A 27,461-nucleotide genomic window follows, 5' to 3' on the forward strand; every position below is an offset into this window, starting at 1 on the left:
CCCGTCTATTTCGAGCAGGCCTCGTTTGGTCGGCTATAATCCTGCAAAATAAGGAAACCTACCCAGGGGGTGCCCTGGGAACTCCCCTTCGACGCTCAAGTCAGTAAATAACTTTGTGGAGGAAGAAAGTAGTGATAGAAGTTCTCAAGTGATAGAGAGCTGTTCCAGATGGGAACTGTAATTTGTATCGCCAATGGGGGCATTCTCGTCCCTTAAGTGATTATGAGCCTAGCAAGGCTGTGGACTAATGTGTGAGGCTTAGTTCCCGGTGAGGGTATTTTTTGCCTTGTAATATGTTATTGGGTTCGCCATATTTTGGGCCCAAACAATAATTTTTGTTTTAAGAAAATACAGATTTCGGTCCAACAGGGCCATAACCTACCAATCAGGAAACATTCCGATCCCGATCCATATAATTTTCATATTACATTCCACTATTCTAACCAGTCCCGATTCATTTCTAGACTGGTCCACACCCTTGACTGTACGGCACTATCTCACAAGTCACAATAACTAACCATAAAATTGGACTATTAGCCATTAGGAATTAGAATCTCAATTTTACTAATCTAATGGAAAAAAAAAACAATCTTCCGAAGCAAAACAAGCGAGCGTGGCACCACAATGTCCTTTCGACCTTTCGTATGACATTGGGTTTTCAACTTTTCATTATCCTTAGACATTAAGACCTTAAGTATATATATATTACCTGAAAATTAAACCATCATGAAAAATTGAAGAACTTTCTTGTACTACTATGGCGAATTCTACAGTGATGGTGTTGAAATCAGTGTTCATAGTATTGGGAAGTGTGATGGTTGTCACTCTTCTCTATACTCTCGCCATTGATGGCCTTCCTTTCCGTAAAGACCTCCTCACCCCGTAATTTTCTTCTCACTTACTTTTTCAGCAAAATTTATGCCTTTTTTGTTTGCCGTTTTATTTATATATATGTCATATTGTTAGTTTCTCATATATGCATGTTATAATTCCTCTATCACATATGATTGTCGTCATGTAGTGTTACACTGTTACTTACATAGTTACATGTAGTATATGCAAAGATTTTTTTGTGTGGTGCAAAGTATATGTAAGCATTTTGAGTTTATATTGCTCAAACTTGGCTACCCATGTCAACAGTATGTGCCTAAGGGTCCTTCTCAATGAAAAGGTTCCATGATTTTGGCCTAAAATGAAGTGTTGAAGTGTCTGTATCCGACACAAAATGTTGTGGTTATATGAAGAGTCTGATCAACATAGAAGTTGAATATGTATTAATTCCTATTGGAAAGGTGAGCGCTGGTATAGGCTATCCCTCTGTTCCATAATTCTTGCAATTCCAAAATCATATTTTATAAATTTTAACCACGAATTTGCACTAATATATAGGAAAAAGATAGTGATGAGAGATCTTGTTTGATCCATGTCAGTGTGTATTTTTCGATGTCAAATTCTCATCATTTTTACTGAAACATAATCAAAGATATCAATGGTCAAAGTAGTGAACTGGAGACCGAGAAACCGCAAATGTTGCAAGAATTATGGAACAGAATAGATTGATTAAAAATAGTGAACTGGAGACCGAGAAACCGCAAATGTTGCAAGAATTATGGAACACAATAGATTGATTAAAAATTTAGGCAAAAAAGATATGAAAAGAGTAGGCTTTATCTAATTTTAATATCAAATAGTAGCTAGTTGGACATGGAAATTAAGGAGCTAGTTCAGCTAGAGCGTCTCATGGAAATAAACCTACACATCGTAGTTAGCTTTGTCAAAGTTAGCGGGAGCAATTTGTTATTTTGGCGCAATTGCATCTAGCTTAATTTGTTTTCAAGACCTTGTCAAATACTTCAAAATGACTAGTTTGTTGAAATGTAAGCTAATTACTCATTTTAATTACTGCCAAATGTAGTCTTATTCTTGTTGTTAAGGTAAGTTGTGAACTTCTGATGCTTAAGCTGAATTTGCGTATATGTGGGCATATTAAGGCAAAATTATTGATGCTCGAGAGACCTAGGTTTTTGAAACTAGTATCAATTATATATTCTTCCCTTGTATAAAACCAAGAAAGAAAAAATAATTATAAGGGGGGGAAAAGGAATTGGCTCTGAATATTTAAATTGATGAAACTTCTTGAAGACCTTGATTGAATCTAATGCTTTAGAGGGCAATAGAAGAGGGAACAACTAATATTAGTACATTAGAAAATTGAAAGTGAGACATTAACGTTGGGAGAAGGAAATATTACACTTCATACCTACCTTTGGTAATTGCAATTTCTGTTCCAGATAGCTGCAGAGAAAATAAGCAAGCAAAGATCGTCTTAAGGGTTGACTCTTTTTCTCTTGAATGCTTAAAACAAGAATTTACTACCCTCTGCAAAAAACCTCCAAGATAGCAATAACAAGAACAAAGTGCTCCAAAATCTTCATGGAAAGCGTCTCAATTAGCTTCTGTTATGAAAGCATAGCACCATAATAGAACAGGACAAGTGTGTCTAAACATGCGGCAATACAATGAATATTGATCCCAGTCATGCTTCTTCTAACCTCGTCCTCCTGAAAGGGTGACAATATCCAATCTCATTGCTTAACAACTATACAATGAATATCAATCCCAGTCGCAAATTTTTACTAGTTTTTGAGAAAACATTTATAGTTGTGCAGTAGGTATCTCGCAAACTAGGCTTCCTAACCAATACCTAGCTGGATCCAGAAGTTGTTTTAGTCTGCATTGCTGATCTCCTCTCCAAAATCATATACTTTGGTGTATGTCATTCATGCCAAATTGATGTTCTTTTCCAATGACGTCAAAATTTCATTTCCTCTGACTTCTGGATTATTATGAAAATATATGAATGATTTTTCTGAACTGCCTACACTTCATATTTCGTATACATTGTGAAGTAGGAAAGTTTTATTATTTGTCAGATTAAGGGTGAACTGGAAGTAGCCTCTCTATTATTTTAGTGATAAGGTTATGAAAATTCAACCCTCTTACTATGCCATGACGAGAGCTTCTTAGAGACATTGGGGTTATATCATTGTTGCGGTTGATCTTAGTTATGGTTTAACTCAGATATATTTCTAAAGAGTTATGGAAAGTGGGCAATGGGGCATTTATTTCAGATGCTTGAATTTCTTTTGTTTGATTCCTTATGATTTCATATGAAAATCCTGTGGATTTGTCTCTTATTTCCTTTCCCCCATCAAATTATACTTCAACACGCAATAATACTATCAGATGATAGTTGGCAATAATCATATTTCTGATCTTGTAGGTGGATGAACGCAACTTTGCTGGACTTTTACATTAATATCTTAGTGTTGGCGGTATGTTATCTACATCTCGTCACTTATTATTATTTAGGGTTGAAAATTTAAGCCAAATTTTGTTAATGTAAAAGATGCAATAAGTTTTTCTAGTAAGTTCTATATGCTTCATGTGACATCTCCAAATGTGATATTTACAGTCAAATGGTCTTTTTACAGCTTATATTCAATTATAACTAAATAAGCGTTCTTGGCAGGAGATTCTTTTAAGCTGTTAAGAGTATTTGTTATGCTAGTAGCGCAAATATTGATGGCCACTCGTACTAGTGCAAGCTGTAGGAATGTCAATGTAACTCTAAATATCTAGTGATTCATTGTACTTGGCGATAATGAAAATGAATATCAAAATCTCTCCCCTTCTCTATTTCTCTCTCTAATTCTTCTCTCTTACATGGATATCGATTGTGTGTCTATGGAACTTCGAATTTCTTATATCACTTCTATCAGTGGGTGAATTTCTAAATTCCTACATCATTGTTATTACTGTATCAGTGGGTGAAATTTGGCCCTGCCGTGCGCTTGTGCTTGATAAGTGGGTAATTTTTTTTGGTGGTGGCCCGATTCGCCATTTGATCGCCACTAGTTTTTAGTCAACAATTAGCTGAAATATGGCACGTGTGAAGAGAAATATGATTGTAGATCACCTCAAATGGATGAAAGGATTAGTGCCTTAGAGCAACAGATGACTGCCAATTCACATACGCTATCTAAAATCTCATGCTGAAGGAGATGGGAGAAAGATGTAGAGAACTCAGATGGTGCATCCTACGAGAATGGAGGTAACATGGCAATCAACTCTCATGCTCCTTGGTATGCAAAGGCTTCACTTGGTGACTTCAATTTGCCACATTTAACACTGATGCTTTAATCATCCCCCTTTTGGAGGATGTGATATGGTGCTAGGAGTAGAGTGGCTTAGTAAGACAAGTCAAGTGGAACTTCGAGCAGTTGAAGATGGAATTTACATTTGCCAACAAGCTGCATGTCCTAAGGGGACTACCACCTAAGAAAATAACAACTTCAAAGATGATAAATGTTGCTCATGTGTGTTTGCTCCAAGTGATTGCACCAGGCCTACCTAGTTCCAACAACCTCACTTATTGTGTTCAAGAGGTAGACAACTCTGTGTGTTGTTGGATACTTTCAGTAGTATCTTCATAGAGGCATAGCGTCTACCTGTGTACTTCCAAGTAGGGTAGTATTTGATCATAAGATTCTTTAGGATCCCTTAATATCTGGAGCTATAGATACCCAATTAAGCACAAGGATATCATTACTCATGGAAGAAATAAAGGACAAGGGCATAATTCAGAATAACAATAGCCCATTTGCCCGCTAGTTATAGGGTTGGCCTAAGCTGACACGACTTGATAACCCAACTTGAACCTAACCCGAAATTTCTTGGTTTGGGTTGAGATTTTCAACCCGAAATAAAAAATGGGTCAACATGACCTGATTTGAAACCTTAACAGGTTAGATCAAGGTTGAATTTTGGACCTGAGAACAACCTCATTTAGAAATTGGTTTAGGTTCACGTTGGGTCAACCTGAAATTAAGCTAACTTTTATAACTTATGTCACATGTTTTCAAACATATAAACTTGTATTGGGCCAAGCCCGTTTCTTAATTTTTCACATTAAGGTCTAAGCTCCTAAAAAAACCTCACTCCCTAAATGAGTAAAATGATTGCTGACATTCTTCTTACCACCTTCTCAAAAGTCAAAAGCCTAAATGAAAATTCATTTTTTCTCTTCTCACTTTCCAAAATTTATCCAAAATCTAACACTAACATTTCTCCCAAATCGAATCTTTGACTCTTCATTCACTTATCACTTATAAGTCATGGCTCTCAAGTTGAAGATACTCCAAGTTCACTTGAAAGTGCTCCTCTTGCTAAGGCTGCCATGCAGTAGCCAAACTTGAAGATTCTATACTTCAATGACTTAACTCCTTTTCTTTTAAATTTTTGCTAGAAAACTTTGGTTGGATTTGAATAAGTAAAACATTAAATTTAAGCTTTTCAACTTGAAGCGAAGTGGCCAATTTATGGCTTTGAAGTTTGAACCTTTGAACTAATTAGCATTTGAAGTTAGAACTTACAAGGCTTTGCGGTGTATAATTATTGAAATTATGAAAATAATAAATCAGGTCAACTAGGTTGGTTTAGATCAAGACGGTTTCAGGTTATGGTTTTTGACCTAAAATTACAATCAAGTTGGGTTTAGGTTAGAGGTGATTGACCTGAAATAGAAGTCAGGTTGACCAGAACCTAACCCAACCCAACCTAATTGCCACCCCAAGCTAGTAGGCAAGAAAGATGGTACTTGGAGGCTCTATTTTGATTACAGAAAGCAGAATAACAGAACAATCACAGATAAGTACCCTATTCCAATGGTGGATAAGCTCATTGGCAAGTTGGCTGGTTCCCACGTCTTCAAAAAGCTGGACTTAAGAGGTGGTTATCACCAACTTAGCATAGCTCATGATGATGTGTTTAAAACTCTTTCTAAAACACCTTGAGGCCATTATGAGTTCTTAATTATGCCATTTGGCTTAACTAATGGCCCTCATTTCAATGTTGGATGAATGCAATTTTTAGACCTTTCTTTAGGAAATTTAGATTGGTCTTTTTTGATGATTTATTGTTCTACAATCCATCTTTAACGGCTCGTTGGACACATTTAGTTGTGAGGTGATGCACCACAATCAACTTTATGCTAAGCTTAGCAAGGTTTGCCATTTCTAGGGTGGAATACTTAGGTCACTTCATATCTTAACAGGGAGTGGCAATTGACTCTGCGAAGGTCATTGAATTCCATATTTGCCTATTCCTAAAACTATCAAAGGTCTTAGAAGCTTTTTGGGTTTGATTGGTTATTATACTTACTATAGGAAGTCTGTCAGGAACTATGTCCTCATTAGGATGCCTCTCACTCCCTCATATAAAAAGGGAGAATTTTCATGGAATCCCCAACTTTCATTTGAAAACCTCAAAAGAGCCTTGGCTACTGCTATTGTGCTTGGTGTCCTTGATTCTAATTCTCAATTTGTAGTAGAAACTGATGCATAGTTGCACTATTCATGCAAAGAGATCACCCACTAGCCTTCATCAGCTAGGCACTTTGTCCTAAATGGCAAAAGCTCTCAGTGTATGGAAAGGAGATTTTAGCAATTGTCTTTGCTGTTCTAACTTGGCTGCATTTCTTAATCTTGACTGGTCAGGAAATTCTTAAATGGCTCCTCAACATAAGATATCCACCCTTTTCAACGATTTTGGTTGTCTAAGCTCATGGACTTCTCATATGACATCCAATACAAATGTGGCAAGGAAAACCTAGTTGTTAATACTCTATCAAGGGTGAGTGGCAGTGAAATGATGTGCATGGCCCTATCTATTCAGAATTTCCAACTTGGAGCAGTTGACCATAGCTAATTACTAACTAGTTCATTCATTGGTAGCTTTTCTTCATCAACTAAAACAAGAACAGGTCCTCCACTTTTCTTTAGATGGTAACCTTATCAAAAAGAAAGAAAAGGTTCTGGTCGAACCAAACTCCCAAGTGAGAAACCTCATATTGCATGGGATGCACTCTTCTTCCCAAAGTGGACACAGTCACTTATAAGAGGGTCAAGGCCATGTTCACTTAGAAGGGCTTGACTAACAATATCACCCAATTTTTCGTAACTTTGTCATTTGCCAAGCAAGTAAAGCTAACAACTTGCTTCCTCGAAGCTTCCACAACCCTTCCCCGTGTTTATGGACTTTATCACTGGCTTGCCTAAATATTAGGGTAAAGATGTCATCTTTGTTGTGGTGGGTATATTGGTCAAGTATGTGCATCTTTCTCACTCATCTTATATCGTTGATGTAGCTCAACCTACCTAGATGGGGCTATTAAAATACATGGCTGACGAAGGAGTATAGTGAGGGTTCTGTGTGATAGAGTTCCTATCTTTCTCAACAACTTTTGGCAAGCTTTGTTCACTTTACAAGGCAATGAGTTGCTTTTTTCCTCAGCTTATCTCCCTTAGATTGATGGTCTTGGTGGTTGATAGGTGTGTTGGAAGTTACCTAAGACGTATGTGTGAAGATCACCCCAAAGATTGGTTCTTTTGGCTCTCACTTGCAAAATGTTGGTACAATACATCCTTTCATACAGCAATTAAACTCACCCCTTATGAAATAATATAAAACCAACCCCCTGCTTCTCATTTACCATACCTCCCAGGGGAATCATAGTTGTGGACATGTCTTTGCAAAGGAGGGAAGGCATGATTGCTACTCTCAGTTGAAAAGTATGGCTGACAAGAAGAGGTCTTAAACGAGTTTTCTAGAAATGGAACGGGTATGGCTGAAACTCCAACCTCAGTTCAATAGAGAACTAAAAGCTTGCCTATAAGTACTTTGGGCCATTTCAGGTGCTTCACGAAATTGGTGCATTTGGCTACCAGTTCAACCTTCATTCCACTTCCTTCCATTGCTAAAGTTCACAATGTAGTAAATATAGTTATGCAGATACAATAGATGGATAACAATGTGGGCCAAAAAATTAATGTGATAATGAAGCTGTGACGTGTTAGAAACACTGTCTTAGAAGCAAAATTCACCCCGACTATGGTGTAATCGGAAATGGCGTTACCTCCCAAGATCTCACATAGCTATCCCCCCTAATGTGCACTAAAATATGGGAAATTAGAAACTCATATTAATGCTCAGAACTAGACAGAAAAAATCAGAAAAGAAGAGAGGAAGAAGTTCATGTTTTCTGTGAATTTATGAGGACAGCGAGACACTTGTTTAAAGCCAAAAACAAAATGCAACTGAAGAGAGATTTTAGGAGAGAAATCTGTCAAAGTAAACCAAAAAATCAATCCATAAAAGCTCTCTGTATTTAAGGAAAGAAATCAGATATGAGGGAGAAAAATAAGCAACTGTTACAACACATTTAAAACATAGTGGAATAGACTTTGTAATTGAATAGTCTCATTAATCTGAACTCTGAGATACAACATGGTCCTTTTAGTTTATACCACAATTTCCATTTGTATTATATCCAATACACAATGTGTTCCATGTCTCCACCTGAAAGCTTTTTGGGGCATGCTCCCCTCATAATCTCCTTGGTGCTCACGGACAGAATGTGACTCTGCCAACTAGTCAGCCTGATGAGAAGAGTGGCGAAACACCAAATTGCTACACTGGTCTAATACCTGATTCATTGGGAAGGCTACCCTCCTCTGATGGTATTTGGCAGTTTGCTACATCTATTGAGCAACAATTTCCTGAATTTGCTCCTATCTTTAACTCAGACTGAGGTCAAGTATGCTCTTTTAGGGGGGGAAAGTATGTTACAGTCAAAAGTTCATTTTATAGGTTATTGTCAAATTATAGTTAAATAAGCATTTTTGGCGCAAAATTCAATTTAAGCTGTTAAGAGTATTTGTTATGCTGTTAGCACAAATCTTAGGGATCCTGTCAGAATGGCCAATAGTGCTAGTGCCAGGGGTCGTTAGTACAACTCTATAAATCTAGTGATCATTGTACTTGCGATTATGAATCTGAATATAAAAAATTTTTCCCTTCTCTATTTCTCTCCCTAACTCTTCTCTCTTCTCTCTCTTACTCACATTCTCATATTGACTGCCTGTGTATGGAACTTCAAATTTCTCATTTCACTTCTATCATTGGGTGAATTCCTAACTTCCTACATCAACTAGTGGTAAATTCTAAATGCTACGGGAAAAGAATGAAAAGTTCATACTAGAAAGCTAATTAAAGGTTAAAAGCAAGCAACTTTCTCAACACATCTTGCTCACTTTACGCCAATGCTGTAAATTGTTCCAGGCTCAAACATGTAGTTTTTCGAACACATCATGCCTCTTAAGTTAATTGGATCTCAATGCTGCTTAGTCTTTGTGCTGCATTGCTGACAAACCTATTGAGTTACTTATAACCAAGGAAAAAAACGCGGTCGCGGGAACGGTCGCGTTATCGCGGGAACGGCTTGTAACGGGGAAATAGAACGTTTCGCGGCCGTCGCGGCGTGAATTTTTTTAAAAAAATCACACAAGTGACATTTAAACTTTGTTTTTCTTCTATTTTACTTTCTATATCATATTATGTCCAGAACTCTTATAAATACAATATTTGAGGTACTATGATGATATTTGAACATACTTCTGTGTAAGAGTGTAACTAAAAAAATAATAAAGGATGAAAATTAGGTGATTCCACGTGAGGGAATAAAAACTAAAAGGGAAAGAAAAAATAAAAAGGGATGAAAAGAAGAGAGAGAAAGAGATACTTTATGAGTTGCAATTATCACGTGACTGGCAGTCACACAATAAAAAAGAAAAAGAGAAGAGAGAAAAGAAGAGAGAGAAAAGAAGAAGATGATCGGTATGAGAGAAAGAAAACCAGCAAGCACTAACCTGCAAACAAGCCAACCACCGGCAGCTACAGTGCTAAAAGCAGCCGAAGATGACTCGTCGACCTTCTCTGCCATGACCGGAGAAGCAGCGTTGCATCCCAATGCATATTAGGGTTTTTTCGAAATTAGGGTTTGCAATTTAGGGTTCGATTTGCAGTAACCTAATGAAATTGAAGGAGGGGTTTACTCGAATTTGAGTTCTACATCCTCTGTAAGCTTTAATTTAAATAAAAAAACATGTTTTATTTTCAAATTTTAACTCAGATCTATAGATCTTGCGTTGGCTCTTCTTCTTCCTCCACCAAAAGAACTGGTCTTCTTCAAATAACGGACGCTATGTGATTGTAACGGTTCTGGAACGCCGTTACACCGTTACGTACGTAACGCTATCGCGCCGAGTTTGGTGTGAATTCCAAATCACCGTTCTAGAACGGTATTTAACGGAACGACCTCTCTGAAATCCGTTACAAAGCGGCCGTTCCAGAACGGAACGGCCGAGTTTTTGTTCCCTGCTTATAACAAGGTTTGTTTAGTTGCAAGGATCATGCTAGGGAAGGATCTATGGATTTAAATTTCGTTTTATTGGTGTTTGGTTATCTTTTGTCATTCCCTGTCCCCCAATTTTCTGATAGAACTACCTCAACTTCTTAGTTTTGATTGCTTACCTACCTCACGATTTCTATTTCTTCACTTCAAGTTTTAAACACACTTGTGCTTCAGCTGCAGTATCACCATGTCACCAGCCTTCAACTGGTCATTGCCACTAACTCTCCCCCACATACGCCACTAACCCTCCACCATAACCGCGACACCTCCACTGCTGTATCCACCGCCACTATCATTTCTCCTTTCCACTAGAACCACCTATCTCATCTTCTTTTCTTGAACCAGAACCACCACTAGTGCTCCACCACCACCTCTACCTTCATATCCTCTGTTCTCAACCAATATTCCATCCTTATGAACTTATCAATCAAATTAATCCACAACCCTAATCTAGTTTCACAACTTTAACCATTTGTCGTACTTAAAAGTTGCCAATGTGTAATTTATTTATATCTAAAAGGAGCCTAACATGTTTTGCTGAGAGTTGGGGGGTAGATTCGTACATTTCACCTTCAAATTTCTTGTTAACAAGCCTCTACTTTATTTACATAAACTAAAGCATTTAGGGACATTCAACGTATATAGACCGACATTATACAAGTTTTAGATGAGTTTAAAATCTCCACTGCGTAACCCAACTTCCCTTGTTTATTCACTTCGTTGTCCTGCATGATCTAAGGCTTACTTTTCTCTCAGAATCATAGTTGCTTTACCTCCATTTTATATGCTGAATCAGGTATGGGTTATCTACAAGGAATCAAGTTGGCTTGCAGCAGTCCTTTGGGTAATTCTTCTGGTATGTTTTGGGAGGTAAGTCATTTATGGATTATGTTTTTCCTTTATTGCAATTAAGCTATCAGAAGAAATATAAGAATAACTCTCGTACATCACATTCTGCCAATTCATTACCCCCTTTATCCAACTTTAACTCTTTTGCCTTTTATTTGATGTTTGCAACTTCAATTGTTCGCCTGACTATATTTAAGACTTTTCTTTTTTCTCCAGGTAATGTGAGGATTTCAATTTTTTAATAGCAAGAGATGGTATATAATAAGATAATCACATAAAGAACACACAAGAATATTACAAGCTTCTTAGTCGAAATGTCACAAGAGATAAGATCCTAGCTCTCGCAAGATTTGAGGGCTCTATATCAGTCGTCGTCAATACAATAGAAAACAAATCACAATAAGTGTAAATTTGGCTTTCACAAACCCGAAATCAAGCAATGCTCAACTATCTTCATAAACTCCAATCTCTAAATGAAAGGTTACAATTTAAAGCCTTTAACTAATGTGTCGGACATATATGTATCATATTTTTCTTACAAAATAATATCATATTTACAATAACGTTATAAGTTATAACCTTCTAGTTTTTAATTTTCTAGTTCGTACTTTAACCAATTTGTTAATGTAGGCATATTTTTATTGCCTATGTAGGATGAGCGTGAATTTGACTACATCACTGTAAATAATTTAGTTTTGAAGTTCGCTTTGGAAAAGAAGTCGCCAACAAGCCTTTAATGGAAGACCCATGAAACTAATCAGATATTAGGAAACCATAGAAACATCTTAGGGACTTATACAATTTCGATTTCCCCCATCATGACTTCATAATTGGTCAATGAACCAATGATAGTTTTTGGGAGTGAGGGTATGAATATGATCAGGAATCAAATTCACCCATTGTTGGCTTCTACTTAATACGATTCATGTTTGCTTGTATGCAAATAAACAACCACGTGTAAGAATATATGGCTATAATTAACAAACTAATTAATACTCTAATTTAAGCATTATGGATTAATGTGAAAAGAGAAGAGAAGTTGTAGGAAAGTATAATGGCAGAATGGTGGGAAAGAAAAACAAGTTTCGTTGTTTTCTTTAGTAAAAGAATTAAGCCCTTCTTTGTGGAGAGCATGTAAGTTATTATAAATAGCTTAACTTGTAATGTAGAAATTTATTCAATTTATTTTAATTCACATGAGCGAATATAATATTAGGAAGGTTTTTCATTATTATATGATATTTGCTTCCTTCATAGTGGTTGTTTGTTAAATCCAGAATATAGTGGTTTATTATTTGTGAGGTATTGATTTCATATTAACTAGTGGAAGTCAACTTTCCGATGCAAGCTCTAATAGTAGAAATTAATCTATGTTCTTTTACTAAACAAGCAAAAAAAAACTAATTTTTGTGATTTGTTATTTAAGCAATCAAATTATTGGGATCTTAAATCAATTGTCCAAATTATCTTATTAGGAATAAGAACTTTTATTTAGGTGTTTGATTGAAAAAAAGAAACATTGAGGTGATGTAAGCAATAAGCACATATGCATGCATATATGAATAATATATTTAAAAAAAAAGGGAAAAAGATTAGGAGAAGAATATACTAAGAAGACATTAATTTCTTTAAGATCTACATCATTAGAAACTTGTTAGTAACTTCAAATAAATTAAAAAGAATTGAAATATTAAGGACCCTCAGGAATTAAATGTTTGTCGCCTACATCTGGTTGTACGGACATAGGAGGAATCAATCTTTAGTTCTTAAAAGAAGATTCAATGGAGGAAGAAGAATTAATATTTTTGGTTGAATGTGTTGAATAGTTTAAATGCATTTCAGAGAGTTTTTGAGAGGTTTTAAAGTTTAAATACGAGTGTTTAGATATGTTGAAGTATGTGTCAAGTCCGTTTGGAAATACGAGTGAGAACGGGGTATTTATAGTGCAAAATACGATTAGATTCGGAAAACAGAATATACGGATAAAAAAGAAGCTTGCCAACCATGCAGTGTGCTTAGCGCATTAGTGTTGCGCACCATGCAACAAGCTCAGCGTATTAGTGTCGCGCGCTGCGCGACAGCATAGCGCCGAGCGCATCATACTTGCGTGCAACGCATCAAGTTTTATCTTAAAGAATCGTTTTGACTTATCTTTTATCAAAAGTTGTCAAGAGTAACGAATTTAAATCATAAAATCCGAATTTATGAAAATATTTTAATAAAAGATTTATTTTGAAATTAGTTAATTATCAAGAATAATTAATTGGACTTGAAGTTGGACTTTCAATGGGCTTTAGAATATATTTGGACTCAAAGAGGGTTTCAAACAAGGATTTTGATTGCTCCTGTTTAGTCCTAACCAATTAGGTCGACGACATGTTTCATCTTTGGATACTAAAATGGGGTGATAAATTTATGTGTCTACATCTGGAAATATATGTACCTGTATTTTTCTACCATGACTTGTACAGCTCACTATAATGTGATGCATGTGACATCATGTAAGAAATTTCTCCATGGGTGGTGGTTTGGGTGTAGAGTAATTTCTTTTTGCGATATATATTATGTAGAAGTTAGAACATCCAAAGGAACTGAAAGGTTTTATATTTTTTTCCTTTGTCCAAAATTCATAATCCACTATCTCACAATATTTGACAACTTCTTTTGATGTTAATTTTGGCTGTTTAATTCTTTTGTTGTACTTTCAAGTCTTTCCTAGAGGATGTCTTAAGTCTTATACTCCTATAATTTTCCTGTAAAGCAACTGACTTGTCTTTGAGAAAAACTATTAATATGCTCTTGTTCTTTCACTTTCAGTATTACAACTTGTGCATACGTTACCATTCAACTATTCAAGCTTACAACTGAAGAATCCGCTAACGATCCTATGTATCATCTTCTTTTGCGGCACCAGGACACGTAAGCTGACTCTTTACTACTTTCGCCCATTTGTCAGTTGATTTTTTTTCCATTCTTTGGCCATAGGTTTGTCCGGTGTTTTGTTCCTACAGCTATTTAACCTTGTATGCTGGAAAGTTCCTGAAGTTTTTGTTGGATAATGACTTTCAGTTTGTGCTTGGGCTGCGAAAGTTAGCTCTTTTCTAAATTTTCAACTCATATAAGATGCATTCTATTCAACTTCAAAATATGAGTTTCAGGTCAATAAGTTAAGATAATTTCAGATAACTTCGGATCAGTTCCAATAAGTTCCAACACCTTATAAATTAGCTTCAGTAAGTTTAGAAAGTTCAGGAAAAATTAGATGAAAAGAACACACACGTAAAGAGCTATTTTCAGGCAGCTAATACTAAATTGAATATGGTTACCATTACTAGTTAGGTTCAAGCAGTTAACTCTCTATATGGTGTTTTTTTCACCAGCAAGAAGGCTGCAAGTGGGAGTTCCTTTCAACAGATCTCTGCAACAATTGTTTTCAGTGTTCTGGGCTGTCTCATGCTTGGTACCTTGCTTTACACTCTCTTGACTTATGGCTCACCATTCAATAAGGAGATTTTCATACCGTAAGCCTTTTGTCATTCTGCCATTCTTTTCTTTAAATTGGATGTTCTTAGTGTACGCAAATGTATAGTCAATCTGAAAACAGGGTGATATATGTGTAAATGGTTATGTCTTCATGTCTGACATCATACCAGAAAGACTTTCTTGGTGGCGGTCTATCGGGGGGGGGGGTATTGGGGTGAAAAACAAGACATGTAATGTTCCTTTTTTTTATAGTTTTTAATATAAGGAATCATCTCGAGAAGGTTAAACATCTGAAAGCAGGATAACAACAATACAACATCATCATATCGTTTCTTAATGTACTTCATAAATCACTACATATGTCTTAGGCACACATATTAAGGCAATGACCAAAATAGAGATATGTGAGAGAACAATGGTCCCTAACACCATACTTTAAAGTAGATGTGACAGGGAATAATTACTAGAAATGAGTATGTAGTAATTGATAGTAAACTTCCATAAAGGGGAAATGTAGTGATTTAAAGAACGAAGGGAGTATCTAGTTAGAATTTTGACTTCTAGTGTTCTACATTGGTACGCATTTAATGATTTACCTTACCTTGAGTCCTTTGCCATTGTCTGTTGACATGGTGACATGTTGTTGTTCGATTCTAAAGTATTATTGGTCGATAGGTTCTCTTGATCATCTTGTCAAATTAGAGGCAATGTTATATTCTTGAAGTCTTGTATCAATGGAATTAAAACTCTCCCATTCCGTTCTGCCATTCTGTAACGGATTTTGGATTTGTGTTCCGTGAAATCCCGTCACGAAACGCCATATTAAAAATAACATACTTCTCGCCGCGTCGTCCGTTCCATAACGCGAACTCGTCGCGTTAGACACTTTTCTCCATGTTACATCCGTTCTTTTCAAATACTAGCCAAAAATATTTTATGATTTAATTATATAGCTAATGAAACATGAAATTCAGATAGATTTGATTATATTATGTTGTAATAATGCTTTATAAACTAAAACAAAGCAATCAGTTTAGAACATATTTATGTGATTTTTTTTTTAAAAAACACGTCCCGTCGGCCGCGAAATGTTTTATTTCCCCGTTACAAGCTGTTCTCGCGACAACGCAACCGTTTCCGCTAACGCAGCCGCGTTTTTTTTCCCTGCCTGTATCTATCCCTCATGAACTTTCTTTTTGAAACTTCACTTTATTTGTTCTATTATACTTTATGTCACCTAATAGTCACTTATTTTAGTAGGGAGCCATATCAGGTTAATGAATCATTGATGTGAATCAAATTGACATACTTCCTCCGTTTATAGTAGTTGCACCATTTTGCATAGAATTTACTATTCACATCTTACACTTTAATTGTCTTTGGCGATATATATTTAAGAAAAAAAAATATAGTCATATGGAATTTTGTTAGATGCGTCTCAATGTATATTTTTTCAATATCAACTTTTTCTAATTTTTACTTATCGATAATTAAAGATGTTAATGTTTGAGATGCATTGGAAGACAGCTTGAAAACATGAAATGGTGCAACTATTTCTCAACGGAGAAAGTATTATTTAACTATGAGAGACATGAATTTTAATGTATCTATGATGGAATTCATGCATAGGAAAAGGTGAAAGTCAGATACCTCAGGGGAATTCTCAAAAGCTTAGTGTTTTTACTTCAGTCAAATCATTTTTGGCAATTGTGGTGAAATGATACTGCTTCAAAACCTTAATGGTGGGGGTGATAGAAGTTTGTTGTTCCTTGTCCGTGAGAGGAACATTATGGTAGAAAAGTAAGATAGAATCAAGTAAACTCATAGGTCCATTAATTGGAAAGAAATAATAATATTGAGCTGAATGTAAATTTGATACTTGTGTTTGACTTTTTGATCAAGTTAATTGATATATTTGTAATTTCTTCGTAGCAACTTCTTGTAACATTCTCAATGTAGAAATATATTATGTCTGCAGGTGGATGGTAGCAACGCTAATTGATTTCTACATCAATGTTACAGTTTTATCAGTATGTTAAATTGTTTCTTCATCTCCTCTTTTAAATTAAGTTTTTTGGTATTTTGATAAAATGAAAATCAGGTGTGGACGACCTGAAACATTCTTTTCGGATTAAGTATAATGAATTCGAGACGGAGAGAATAAGATCAGAGATAACAAAGAAACCAAAACTCTAGTCTCAAACTTACCCAAGCCCCCACTTCCAAGTAAACTTGGTGAATACTGAATACACTAGAATGAAGACGATCAACCTAGATGCAAATGCAAATAATCTCTCCAATCTCTCAACAAGATAATCCAGAAGCCAAGGCCTCTACAACTAATCTAAACTAAAACAGATTGCACAACTACCTAAAAGTCAATACAAAAGCTAAAATCCCAGCTAAATACAATAAAATTAACTAACTACAGATCGGATATGAGTTTCTAATGAAAGGGATATGCGTTGCGCAAAGAACTTTATTTGTCCATGGGCATTTGAAGACTGCAGTTGAAAAAATAGAGGCCCTTTAGGAGGCAACTCGTTGTTGTGGAGAAACCCTGAACCGACAATGACACGAGAGATTTCAAAGAGGTCCACAATTTCATCTTCGAAATGGAGCAGTATTTTACGATTTTTTGTGTAAACTATAGCCTAAAGGTAGCACAACTACTATATACCTGTTGAGAATGTGAAGCTTTGGTGGCTTTCTAAGAGACCAAGGTATTGATCGACATGTGTAATGAGTCCAAGAAGAAGCTCAAAGCTCAATTCAACAATTCAACCCCGAAAACACCGAATTCGTAGCTTGAAGGAAGTTGCATGATGTTGAATAAAAGAGCTCCATTTGAAAACATGTACAGAAATACTTCCTCAGTCTTTTGTAAAGTGACTCATTTCCCTTATATGGCACTGCTATAATACGTGACACATGACCATGTATAACAAAAAAGTGAACTCAACTTCCATTTTTTAATTGTTTCACCTATTTATTTCATTCAATACTCAAATTTGATTGGTTAAGCAACTGATCTCAACTTTCTCTCTCTAGCCTCCTTGAGTCCTTGCTATTCCCCCATTTTCTCCATGTTCCACTTAATAGAAAATGGAGGAAGTATTCTGTTTGAATGCTAGACAGAGAAGGATCAATAAAGAGACTGTGAAATATTCTAGTGGGAGTGAAGCAAGGAGAGATCGCCAACTTAGAAAGTGACGACGACCATAGTAAAAGAGATTGTGTAGACGATGAGGAGCCTGCAAGGATGGGTTGTGTTGTTAAATTGCTCCTACCCCCTACGAATAATGTTTTAGTTCGTCCTCTCCGAAAGTAATTTTGTTGCCTACCAAATCGCTGGGGTGTGCAAGCTACATGCTCGAATTTGGCTTCTTAAATACCTGATCATCACTTTCGTTTGTCGGCGATAAGATAAATGCCAAGTATGAGACTTTAGTTTAAGGAAATTCTAGATTGAGGTTATGAGAAATAAACCCTAATTCTGCTCATTGAAGGAAAATATGACGGATTTAGTGCTACCAGGGCATGTGTGGAAGAAAATGCAAACAGGAAGGAGAAATCAAAAAGGAGGTAAATGTAGAGCACTTTGTGGCAAATGTAGTATTGCTACCAGAAGTATCAAGAAAAGAAGAAGATAGGGATATTTAAATTCTAAAACACTTGTTCTTTTGAAACTTGATTTTTTTTTCGTAGTGCTATTTGCTGCCGTGATGTCATTGGCTCGATGTGCTTCCCGCTTCCCGCTTCCCGCTTCCCGCTTCCCGCTTCCCGCTTCCCGCTTCCCGCTTCCCGCTTCCCGCTTCCCGCTTCCCGCTTCCCGCTTCCTTTGTCTTTTCTATTTTATAGCTGGTGTTGGCTTTATTTGGTATGTTTGTCGGTAAGTTGCATATTCTATCATTATCTGTTTATTAGAATCTATTTTTTATTTTGTTGCTAATTCCCTTAATTAGTTTATGAAACATAAAACCTTACAAAAGTTAAAAACCCAGAAAAAAGCTTATAATTCCTCAAATAGATAATATGATTTTTATTACTGATCCAAGGCTTATATTAGCACGTATTATGTTCCCAAAATCCGTACCAAAAAATAAACTCCGTTCCACTTCGAATTCTCCTAACTAGGTAACACTAAGGATGGGCATCATCTACTTGTTCTCCATGGGAAAGGGCTCGAATACACACCTCTCCTGCTCTCCATAGGAAATGAGGCTCGAATGCACAAATATGGCACCCATGATGCAAGTAGACATCACAATTAATGAACGAAAAGCCCGCCGCTTAGTGGATACATATGCTATTCACTACTTTGTCTCTAAAACAAAACCGGATAAGAGTTGGGTTCGAGCTCAAGCAAGAAGGGGGTAGCATGGAATTTGTCAAACCACTAGCAAATCTAATAAGAACGGTGGTAGGATATGTGAGCACGAAGTTGTGCACTAGAAGGACGAATTAAACTTCATTGTTGTCTATGAACGATTTTAACTTAGTATTGGGCATGAAGTTCCTTGAAAGTAGCACGATAATTGTGTTACCCACATAGTTTCTTTGCTATTAACAACAAAACAACTTTGCGTTGTTACACCAGGGAGAGAGTGTTATAGTAAAGGCCTTTTACTCTTCACCATGCAAAAAAAATGACATCCAAGACAAAATGAAGCAATAAAAGAGGTAAAGTAGTGCATCAAGGGATTCAAGTAGATATGGTTCCTCAACCAAGATATTGAAGTAGTCTTACCTAATTCGTTGAATGCATCGGATCGTAGAATGGGTACGGGAACGCTATTCGCTAGTTGGGAGAACTCGAATCACGTAGGGGCTTTTTTGGTAAGGATTTCGGAACATAATATGTGCTGATATATACTTCTGGTAGCAATATTGCATTAGCTGTAGTGCTCTACATTTACCTCCCTTTCCCTTTCTCCAACCTGTTTGCATTTTCTTCCACACATGCCTTTATAACATTAAACCTGTTATATTTCCCCTTCAATTAGCAGAATGTGGCTTTATTTCTCAAATCCTAAATCTCAAAATTCCCTAAATTAAAGTCCCATATTTAGCATTTATCTGACCATCCATAAACAAAAAGTGTTGACTAAGTATTTAGCACGCAAATTTCGCCGATTTAGCTCACGTATCCCACCAATTTGGTACGCAACTGAATTGCGTTTCGGAATGGGCGAACTAAAACATGATATGTGGGGGAGAGGTAGGCAACAACCTCTGCTTTCCTGAAGCACACTCTCAAAGAGATACCATACAAAGAAATTTAGGTTAGATTTTCTTTTGTTGCCCGTCGACGAGGATGTCAACAACTTAAGTGGGGAAGGACGTTAGGATCCACATTCCACCCTATCTCTCCTTGTCATATATTACTTCCTCCATTTTGTATTAGTTGTTCCACTTTGACTTTCGCATTTGTCAACATATAACTTTGACCAGTAACCTTATAAACTACTTCCTCCGCTCTTTTTCTATTGCAACAATTACCACAATGAGTAGCTTCACATATATTGCCACAGTTCCACCTTTGGTTAAAGAAACAACTTTAGTTTGATAATATTACCCTTACTTTATCTTACTAAACCATCATTAGTTACTCATTTTGCCTCATAAAGTTGATTTTACTCTATTAAGGATTTATTTCTTTCCAACTTTTACTCTATTTGATTAAAGGGGGTTCTCTATGCTAAACTACTACCCATATCTTTCACCTTCTGAAAAAAGAATGAAGGAAGTACTTGTTAGTAGAAAAGGGTATTTTGAATTTATACACTGAAAATATCCAATAACATTTTACATAATATTATTTGTTTTTCTATATTACTAAAAGAAATATGGTCAAGTAAGGTATTTGAATCTTTGACAAAGTGGAACAACTATTCAGAAACAAAAGTAATAATTCTTATGGTTTTGCAGTTTCTCTTTATGGTTTCTAGGCGCTTTAAAGCATGCTTGTTGGGTACTTTGGATCTATGAGCTCTTGGCTTTACATCATTTTTATGTTTATGATGTGCTAGTGCTCACTCAGTTAACAATTATACTTCCTTTAAGCCTCTTTGTAGGGTAATGATTAATGACGTCAAAACTTTTAAACCTGTTCTAGCCTTTGCTTTAATGCTTGAGCTGTTGTTCCCCCAACATAAAATTGTGCCTCCTCTTGTGTTTAACCTTCCTGACTACCAAAATCCTGCTTCGCCAACTCGGCCCCATTTGTTGCCTTAATTTTTCACTCACAGCATCCAAAACTTGACCCACGCCAGACTTACGCTCATGTCAGTAATAGGAAGAGTGCCCCTTCGCACCTCTACAATCGTTGCTTCTGCCTGCTAGTAAACCCTAATCTTCTGAGATGAATATTTTCATCTCCTGTATAAATGTCATATATCTACTAATTAATGTTTCTCTCGTGCTTATATTTACATGATCTATTTTGGAGTGGAAAGATTGTTATATAAGTTTTAACTAAATAAATTTTGCAAATTAACTGGAAACAAAAAATAGAAAACCAGAGACTCGTCTGTTGCTGTTTTAGGAGATATCTCTGAAGATGATTCTATCAATAAGGTGGAGAATTGAATAACACTCTGCTCCATGTGATTGCAGGTTTGGGTTGGCTACAAGGAACCAAATTGGTTTGTTACATTTACATGGATCGTTTTACTAATATGCTTTGGCAGGTAAACCTTCGTAAGTTATAGCTCTAGTCACTTGTGTTCTGTGTCGATCATAGTCTGTGTCATGGCTTAAGCAAATATTTTGAGCCGTTTCTGTGAGATATATTGGTGGTTTACTTCCTTACTCACATGAGCTTTGGTGTTGAACAGTAGCATCATATATTGGCATAATGTCATTTCATCTGTCAGCTGACCGGAAAAATTGACCTTTGTTGTCATTCAATTTTGTGTTGTTATTGATAATTCATCCATATAATTCTGTTGATCAACCCTTGTCATTTTTGCTGGTAAACCTTGTTTCACAAGTAGTGACAATTTGAAATACACCACCTTAGGTGAATTTTTTCTTCCTGCTTTACAGTATCGTGACCTGTGGATATGTCGTGCGGCAGTTGCTTCTGCTCTCTCCTCATGATCCCTTGTATCTTGTTCTGTTGAACAATCGTCAAAGGCAAGTCTGATACCTATCTATCTTTCATATGATTTTCTTTTCCAATATAATTGATTGATGTTCTAGTGAGAATCGTGTAAGATTATCTTCAGACTATTGTCTGTTGTCTATTATTGTTGTTGACATAATTTAAATGTGTTTGGATAATTGATGGTATTTTGTGGATGGAGAAGCAGCCTGGAATGTCCTTTATAATTTTGTTTAATCTGTATCATGGAGCAGAAAATCCACTATGGAGAATTTGCACAAATATAATGGATGGACTTCGATACGGAAAGGGAGAAAATTTTCTGTTATATTTGTTAATGGAGTCTCATCATGATTACCATATATTCATTGTTCTGCATCTTTGCTGTTTTGTTTGTCAATAGTTATAGATGTTGGCATAGTGGTTGATAAGAAGCTTCGGAAAATGAGTATAATTATCTGTTAAAATCTGGCTATACGAAATATTTGGGTCTATCCTTTCTGGGTTTTATTGGCATTTGAACCTTTTCCGTCTACAGAAAGATAAGGAATTGGGACGTACTGTTCAAGGGTGAGATATTTTCCATTGTAGGCTGCTTTGAACCCTCGGCATCAATCAGCGTGTGCTTCCAGAGCAGTAGTTGGTGTCTTGGTGATGCCCTTGATCATTGATTCAGCTAACCAGCTCTTACGGAGGTTTGTAGACACCTATATGATGTACTGCACGAAAGTAACCGACTGTGCATCATTATAGCGACTTACAACCTCCCAAAGACCAGGTGACAATTCCATTAGCAGCGGTCACATAACTGATATTTATGGCTCTAGAACCTTATGCCTGTATGTTACCATTGCCCATTCTCTCTGATCTATGATTACGTTCTCCAGAGGGTTGATGTTAGTATGCAATCCTGGTGAATAAAAAACCTCTCTACTTGCAGCTGAATGGTTATTGTCTGAAAGATCTTAATCGTCTACACCTCCATCAACACCCTGAACTGATAAGTCAAACCTTAATATGAAGCTGGGAATCAAAGATGATCCCTGCATTGTTAAATCGCCCTCTCCTCTTGCAAAATTTTCCTTGAACTGAAACTCTTCACTTCTGTTATTCCTTTATATTTTTGTGAATCCGGTAATGGGGTGCTGTATGCGAGTATGTGACTAACCATATTTTAAGAGAGGCGTAATGCTAGCCTTTTCAGTCGCTCCTCTTCGTCAACTTTCATGAGTAAGGTGATTTTTTTTTTTGTTCATATCAGATAAATTTGTTAACTTCGTAAAGGAAGCGGCCTAATTATTAGGAATTGGGAATAATTATGGGAAGTTATATGAATAAGAAGATTCTCCTCTCTTAGTGATTTTTTTTAGAAAGGATAATTAGTCGACCTTTTAAATTGCACATTAAAGAAAATATAACATCTCATCAGAGCCTGTATGCTTATGATGGTGTCACTATGACCTTTTTTTATCAATTTTTTATATGTAGACAAGGGATGCAATATGGTCCGAGTTCGAGATATGTTATTATTATTCTTGTTGTTACTGTTATTGATTTATTGATATTATTATAAAATAAGAAAGTTAAAAAGCTAATGACATACATAATAAAAAAAATATGTTCGAGATGATTAAGGATAGTTTCCTAATTGCTAGAGATGTGTTTTTATGTTAGGATTCTTTCCTTTGTATGATATATACATTGTGATGGCAATCGAAAAAGGGCAACCTTTTGACCCTAATTATATTTGTATATGGCATCAGAGCCTTAAGGCAAAAAAAAAATCCTAATATCGTGACATATGGCTGGTGAGGACCACCCACCACCACCCTCTCCACCACCTTCTACACCTTCTATAAACATCAACTCGTCGTTTTATCTCGGCATTGGTCACCATCTAGTGAATTCATAACGCCGCCACGCCTCAGTCATGATAACTACGATGATTGGGCTTCCGACATCCAGATGGCACTCAAGGCACGCCGCAAATTTGAATTTCCTGACGACAATATTACCAAGGCTACTCTTCCGCACACTTTGGTACATTGGACGACAGTAAATGCTATTAGAGTTTGGTAAGTATATTATATTATAATCCTAGGCTAATAACGAAACGAGTATAGTTTCCTTATGATATTAGGCTATGTTACTCAGATACGGATTGAGTGTCTACTCGAAGACGGGTGTCCAAGTGTCGGACTTGGCTCTTTTATAGAATAAGTCAAGTTTTTAGTTTAAAATGAAGTATCCAAGTAAAGTGTCGTGTCGGACACGACACGACACCCCGTTTTTGAGATTAATGAAGGTGTCGGAGTAACACTGATATTAGGTAAGTATATATATATTTAGTTTAGGATACGTTTTTCTAATTCTACCTAAGTTAGGTTTAATATGATGTATCATAAATATCCCTTGTGGGTTAATAATAATGAAAAGGCTTTTTCCCTTTAATCGATTTTAACATGGTATTAGGAGCAAGTTCAGATCTTGGGTAAAAAAAAAACCTCAAAAATGTTGTTCTCTTGCCGATGGGTTTGAGTTTTAAACCCACTGGCTGGACTATTTCGGTCAAAGTGGATATTTCTTCTTTTTTTTTTGCCTGTTTTGTTCTCGGTTCTTCAACTGCTATCTGTTGGTACCGTCGTGGTGTCTTTGTTGCCTTATTGGTGCTTGTGTGATCGACTTTCTCTCATGTGTGAGTGTTTTCTCTTTCTCCGTTAAATTATGTTTTTTGTTTCGTCTTCGTGAAAGTGTGTCGCTGGGTTTTGTTTCTGTACGGGTGTGATCCCTTTTGTGCTGCTTTTCTAGTGGTGGTCTTCGTGTAAGTGCGTTGCTGGGTTTCTCGTTTGAAACTGTTTTCTGATCGCTGTTCCAAAATATTGGTTGTCCCTAATCCTAAAGGGTAGTTCGTTATAATCCAAAAAGGGTATATCTTGGTTGTCCCTAATCCAAAATAGTGTTTATTGGTTGTCCCTAATCCAAAATTGATTGGTTATCCATAATTCAAAAAGGGTATTTCTTGGTTGTCCCCTAATCCAAAATAGTGTTTGTTGGTTGTCCCTAATCCTAAAGGGTGGTTATTGATGGCGTTGATTATTGATTCACGTCTTACTGGTCTCCTAGTAATTTTTTTATATTTTTTTCGATTGTAGTGTTCGTGTTACTGCCCTACGATTGAGGGGGAGTATTAGAGTAATGGTAAGTGTATTATATTAGAGACCTAGACTAGTAAGGAAAGAGTATAGTTTCCTTATGATATTAGGTAAGTATATTATTAGTATTATATTTAGTTTAGGATATGTTTTCCTAGTTCTACCTAAGTTAGGTTTTATATAATGTATTATAAATATTCCCTCTGGGTTAATAATAATGAAAAGGCTTTTTTCCTTCAATTTATTTTAACAAATGCACTGCACGTCTCGTGGAATACTTATACCATTGACCCCAAGGTAAAATCTACCCTATCTAAGTTTCAAGAGGTTAAACGTATAAGGGATCATCTTCATACGAGATTTGCCTTATTTAATGGTCCAACAGCAATTACAATCTACCAGCTAAGAGCACGTTTGGTTCGTTGTTTTTTGGTTCCAAGAGACGGAACCAATTACTGATTCCTTTCTTCTTGTTTGATTCAATCCTCATCAATCCATTACCATTACCATTACTTGGTCGTAATCGATCCCCTAGTTTGTGACCTTTCCCTCCCTCTCAAGTGACAAAAACCATTACTTTGTGGTATCGGTTACCTTTCCCTTTCCATTCCATGGCTTGAACCAAAAACCCAATAAAAGTAGTCACTTTTGTTACCATTCCCCTCTATTTGTTTCTATTCCCTTCCGTTCCATATTTTGAACCAAACGACCCCTAAATGTGAACAACCTAAATCCATGTCCATTTCCACGTTTTCTAGAATCTGTTTTCGTCCACCTACCAGCATTATTTTTGCTGTTGTCGTCCAGTTGAGGCAAATTCAGGCCAAAAGAAACGGGCTTTTGTCACACTGCCTTTTCGAAGAAAATTGTGCACCTTTTCAAATACTTCATCACTATTGCTAACTTTTTTGCGGATTCTGGTTAAGTTTTTTGTAGGGCCCAAACACACAAGACCTGAACCACCAGAATGGCTTCAGAAGTTCAATCTAGACATTATGCAATCATTTTTTGGGAAAAGTATCCACTGGAATTCAATAAGAAGTAGCAAGTAACTAGTAAATGTAAAGTGTTCTACAATGTAGAAATATGTAACTTATAATTCTTGAAACGAATACAAGCTACTCTTGGAATATGTAGTAATTGACAAATTGTCTTAGTTATTCCAACATCCAAATGCTGAATGGGAAACACAGAAGAACATAGACAAATTCATCGTGCATACTGTATTGTGTATCTACTACCAACAAAGATTGGAAAAATTCAAGTCACTACATATGTAGAACAACTCAACACAAATGAGTAACAGGTGAAGTTTTGATCACATTATGATCAGGATAGGGAGCATGGCGCCTGGCAGCAACTTCCATTGAAGTACCATAAACGTGGTATTCTGTTTATATTGGTAGTTGGCGCAACTTTCACTTGGAAGATTGCCGAAAATGGTGGGAGGTTTTGAAGAAGATTGATCCTACATATTGATCAATGATGCAAGAAAGTAATGGAACTACGGAATTACAGCTTCGTATGTGCTTACTTGATGCACACTGAACCCTTTTGCCTTCCTTTTTGCCATAAACCAGCAATGACTAACTAATAGTTGAACAATACACTCATATGAAGTAAATATTGATTTTCTCTTGGGTTGATCGCTCCCCACCCTCCCTTTTTCTTGCTTATTGGTGTCAAAATATTTCGATATTCATTGTCTTCACTTTGTTCTAACAAGGCCTAACCGAGTTTATCTCTGGCAGGGCAGAAAGCAAGTATGAGACGACATCAGGGTGAATCAAAGGTTATAAACAATCTTCTCATCCTGGGTTAGTTGCTTATGTACCATTTTTTATTTTTTACTTTGAAGATATTGATTTTTATTATGCGATTATGAGTAGTTCTACAGATATATCTCTGATTAAGAATGTCCCTCAACTAAAATGTAGGACTCAAAAACCAAAAATGTTTCTCCAGATACTGGCTGGACTCTTGTCCCGGGGGGATGAGGTGGACCTATGCTTGTAGGTGTTCCCGCCTGTAGCTCATTGAATATGTAATTTGTTACATTTGTTAGTTGTTTGTGCAATATGTAGTTGGAAGTTATGTAAATCAAATTGTATATCCCATAAAGTTGTATATGTCTCACTATGTGTATATGATTCGTGTTGTTTTTCAATTTGACTATAAATTCTCATTTGTATAGCTATTAAAATAATATCATGTGAGATTTTGTTGGATCAAGGTCGTCGAATCTTTCTATTATTTTATCAAACATTTAATTTTTGTTTACTTCACAATTACACTAAAAAATGTTTTGTTTTAGTCTAACATACGACTTTCTATCGTAGAGCTATATGGATAAGGAAAAATAATGTACGAACCATAGTGAAGAACTGAACAAAGTAGAAAACAAATTTAATAATAATGGTCTACATTTTTTAGAATCTTCAATTTAATCATGTTGTTGGAAATAAGAGCAAATTTTGTGTCAAACAGTCTAATAAATCTGTTTTGGTTAGATCATTTAACTTTTAACTTATAGTTCTTAGTATTTGAGTATTATTTT

At 36.1% G+C, this 27,461-nt stretch overlaps 1 protein-coding gene across 3 annotated transcripts; it reads left to right on the plus strand.

The window, feature by feature from the left end:
* The first annotated feature begins 613 nt into the window (after window positions 1–613).
* Window positions 614–27,184, plus strand: LOC104896390 (uncharacterized). Of its 3 annotated transcripts, none has more exons than XM_057393150.1 (10): window positions 618–882; window positions 3,284–3,335; window positions 11,109–11,182; window positions 13,979–14,080; window positions 14,542–14,682; window positions 16,623–16,674; window positions 21,263–21,336; window positions 21,695–21,784; window positions 26,656–26,696; window positions 26,842–27,184. In XM_057393150.1, the coding sequence occupies exons 1-9, from the start codon at window positions 758–760 to the stop codon at window positions 26,687–26,689; spliced, it is 744 nt and encodes a 247-aa protein (XP_057249133.1). In that variant the 5' UTR covers window positions 618–757; the 3' UTR covers window positions 26,690–26,696; window positions 26,842–27,184. The 3 variants fall into 3 exon arrangements, 2 of the variants coding, with proteins under 2 accessions (XP_057249133.1, XP_010681443.1); XM_010683141.4 differs by having other exon boundaries at window positions 622–882; window positions 26,656–26,721; XR_008968503.1 differs by lacking the exon at window positions 26,842–27,184 and having other exon boundaries at window positions 614–882; window positions 21,669–21,784; window positions 26,656–26,722.
* The last annotated feature ends 277 nt before the right edge of the window (window positions 27,185–27,461 follow it).

The sequence above is a fragment of the Beta vulgaris genome, chromosome 1 (genome assembly GCF_026745355.1).
Source record: "Beta vulgaris subsp. vulgaris cultivar EL10 chromosome 1, EL10.2, whole genome shotgun sequence".
NCBI classification, from domain to species: domain Eukaryota; kingdom Viridiplantae; phylum Streptophyta; class Magnoliopsida; order Caryophyllales; family Amaranthaceae; genus Beta; species Beta vulgaris.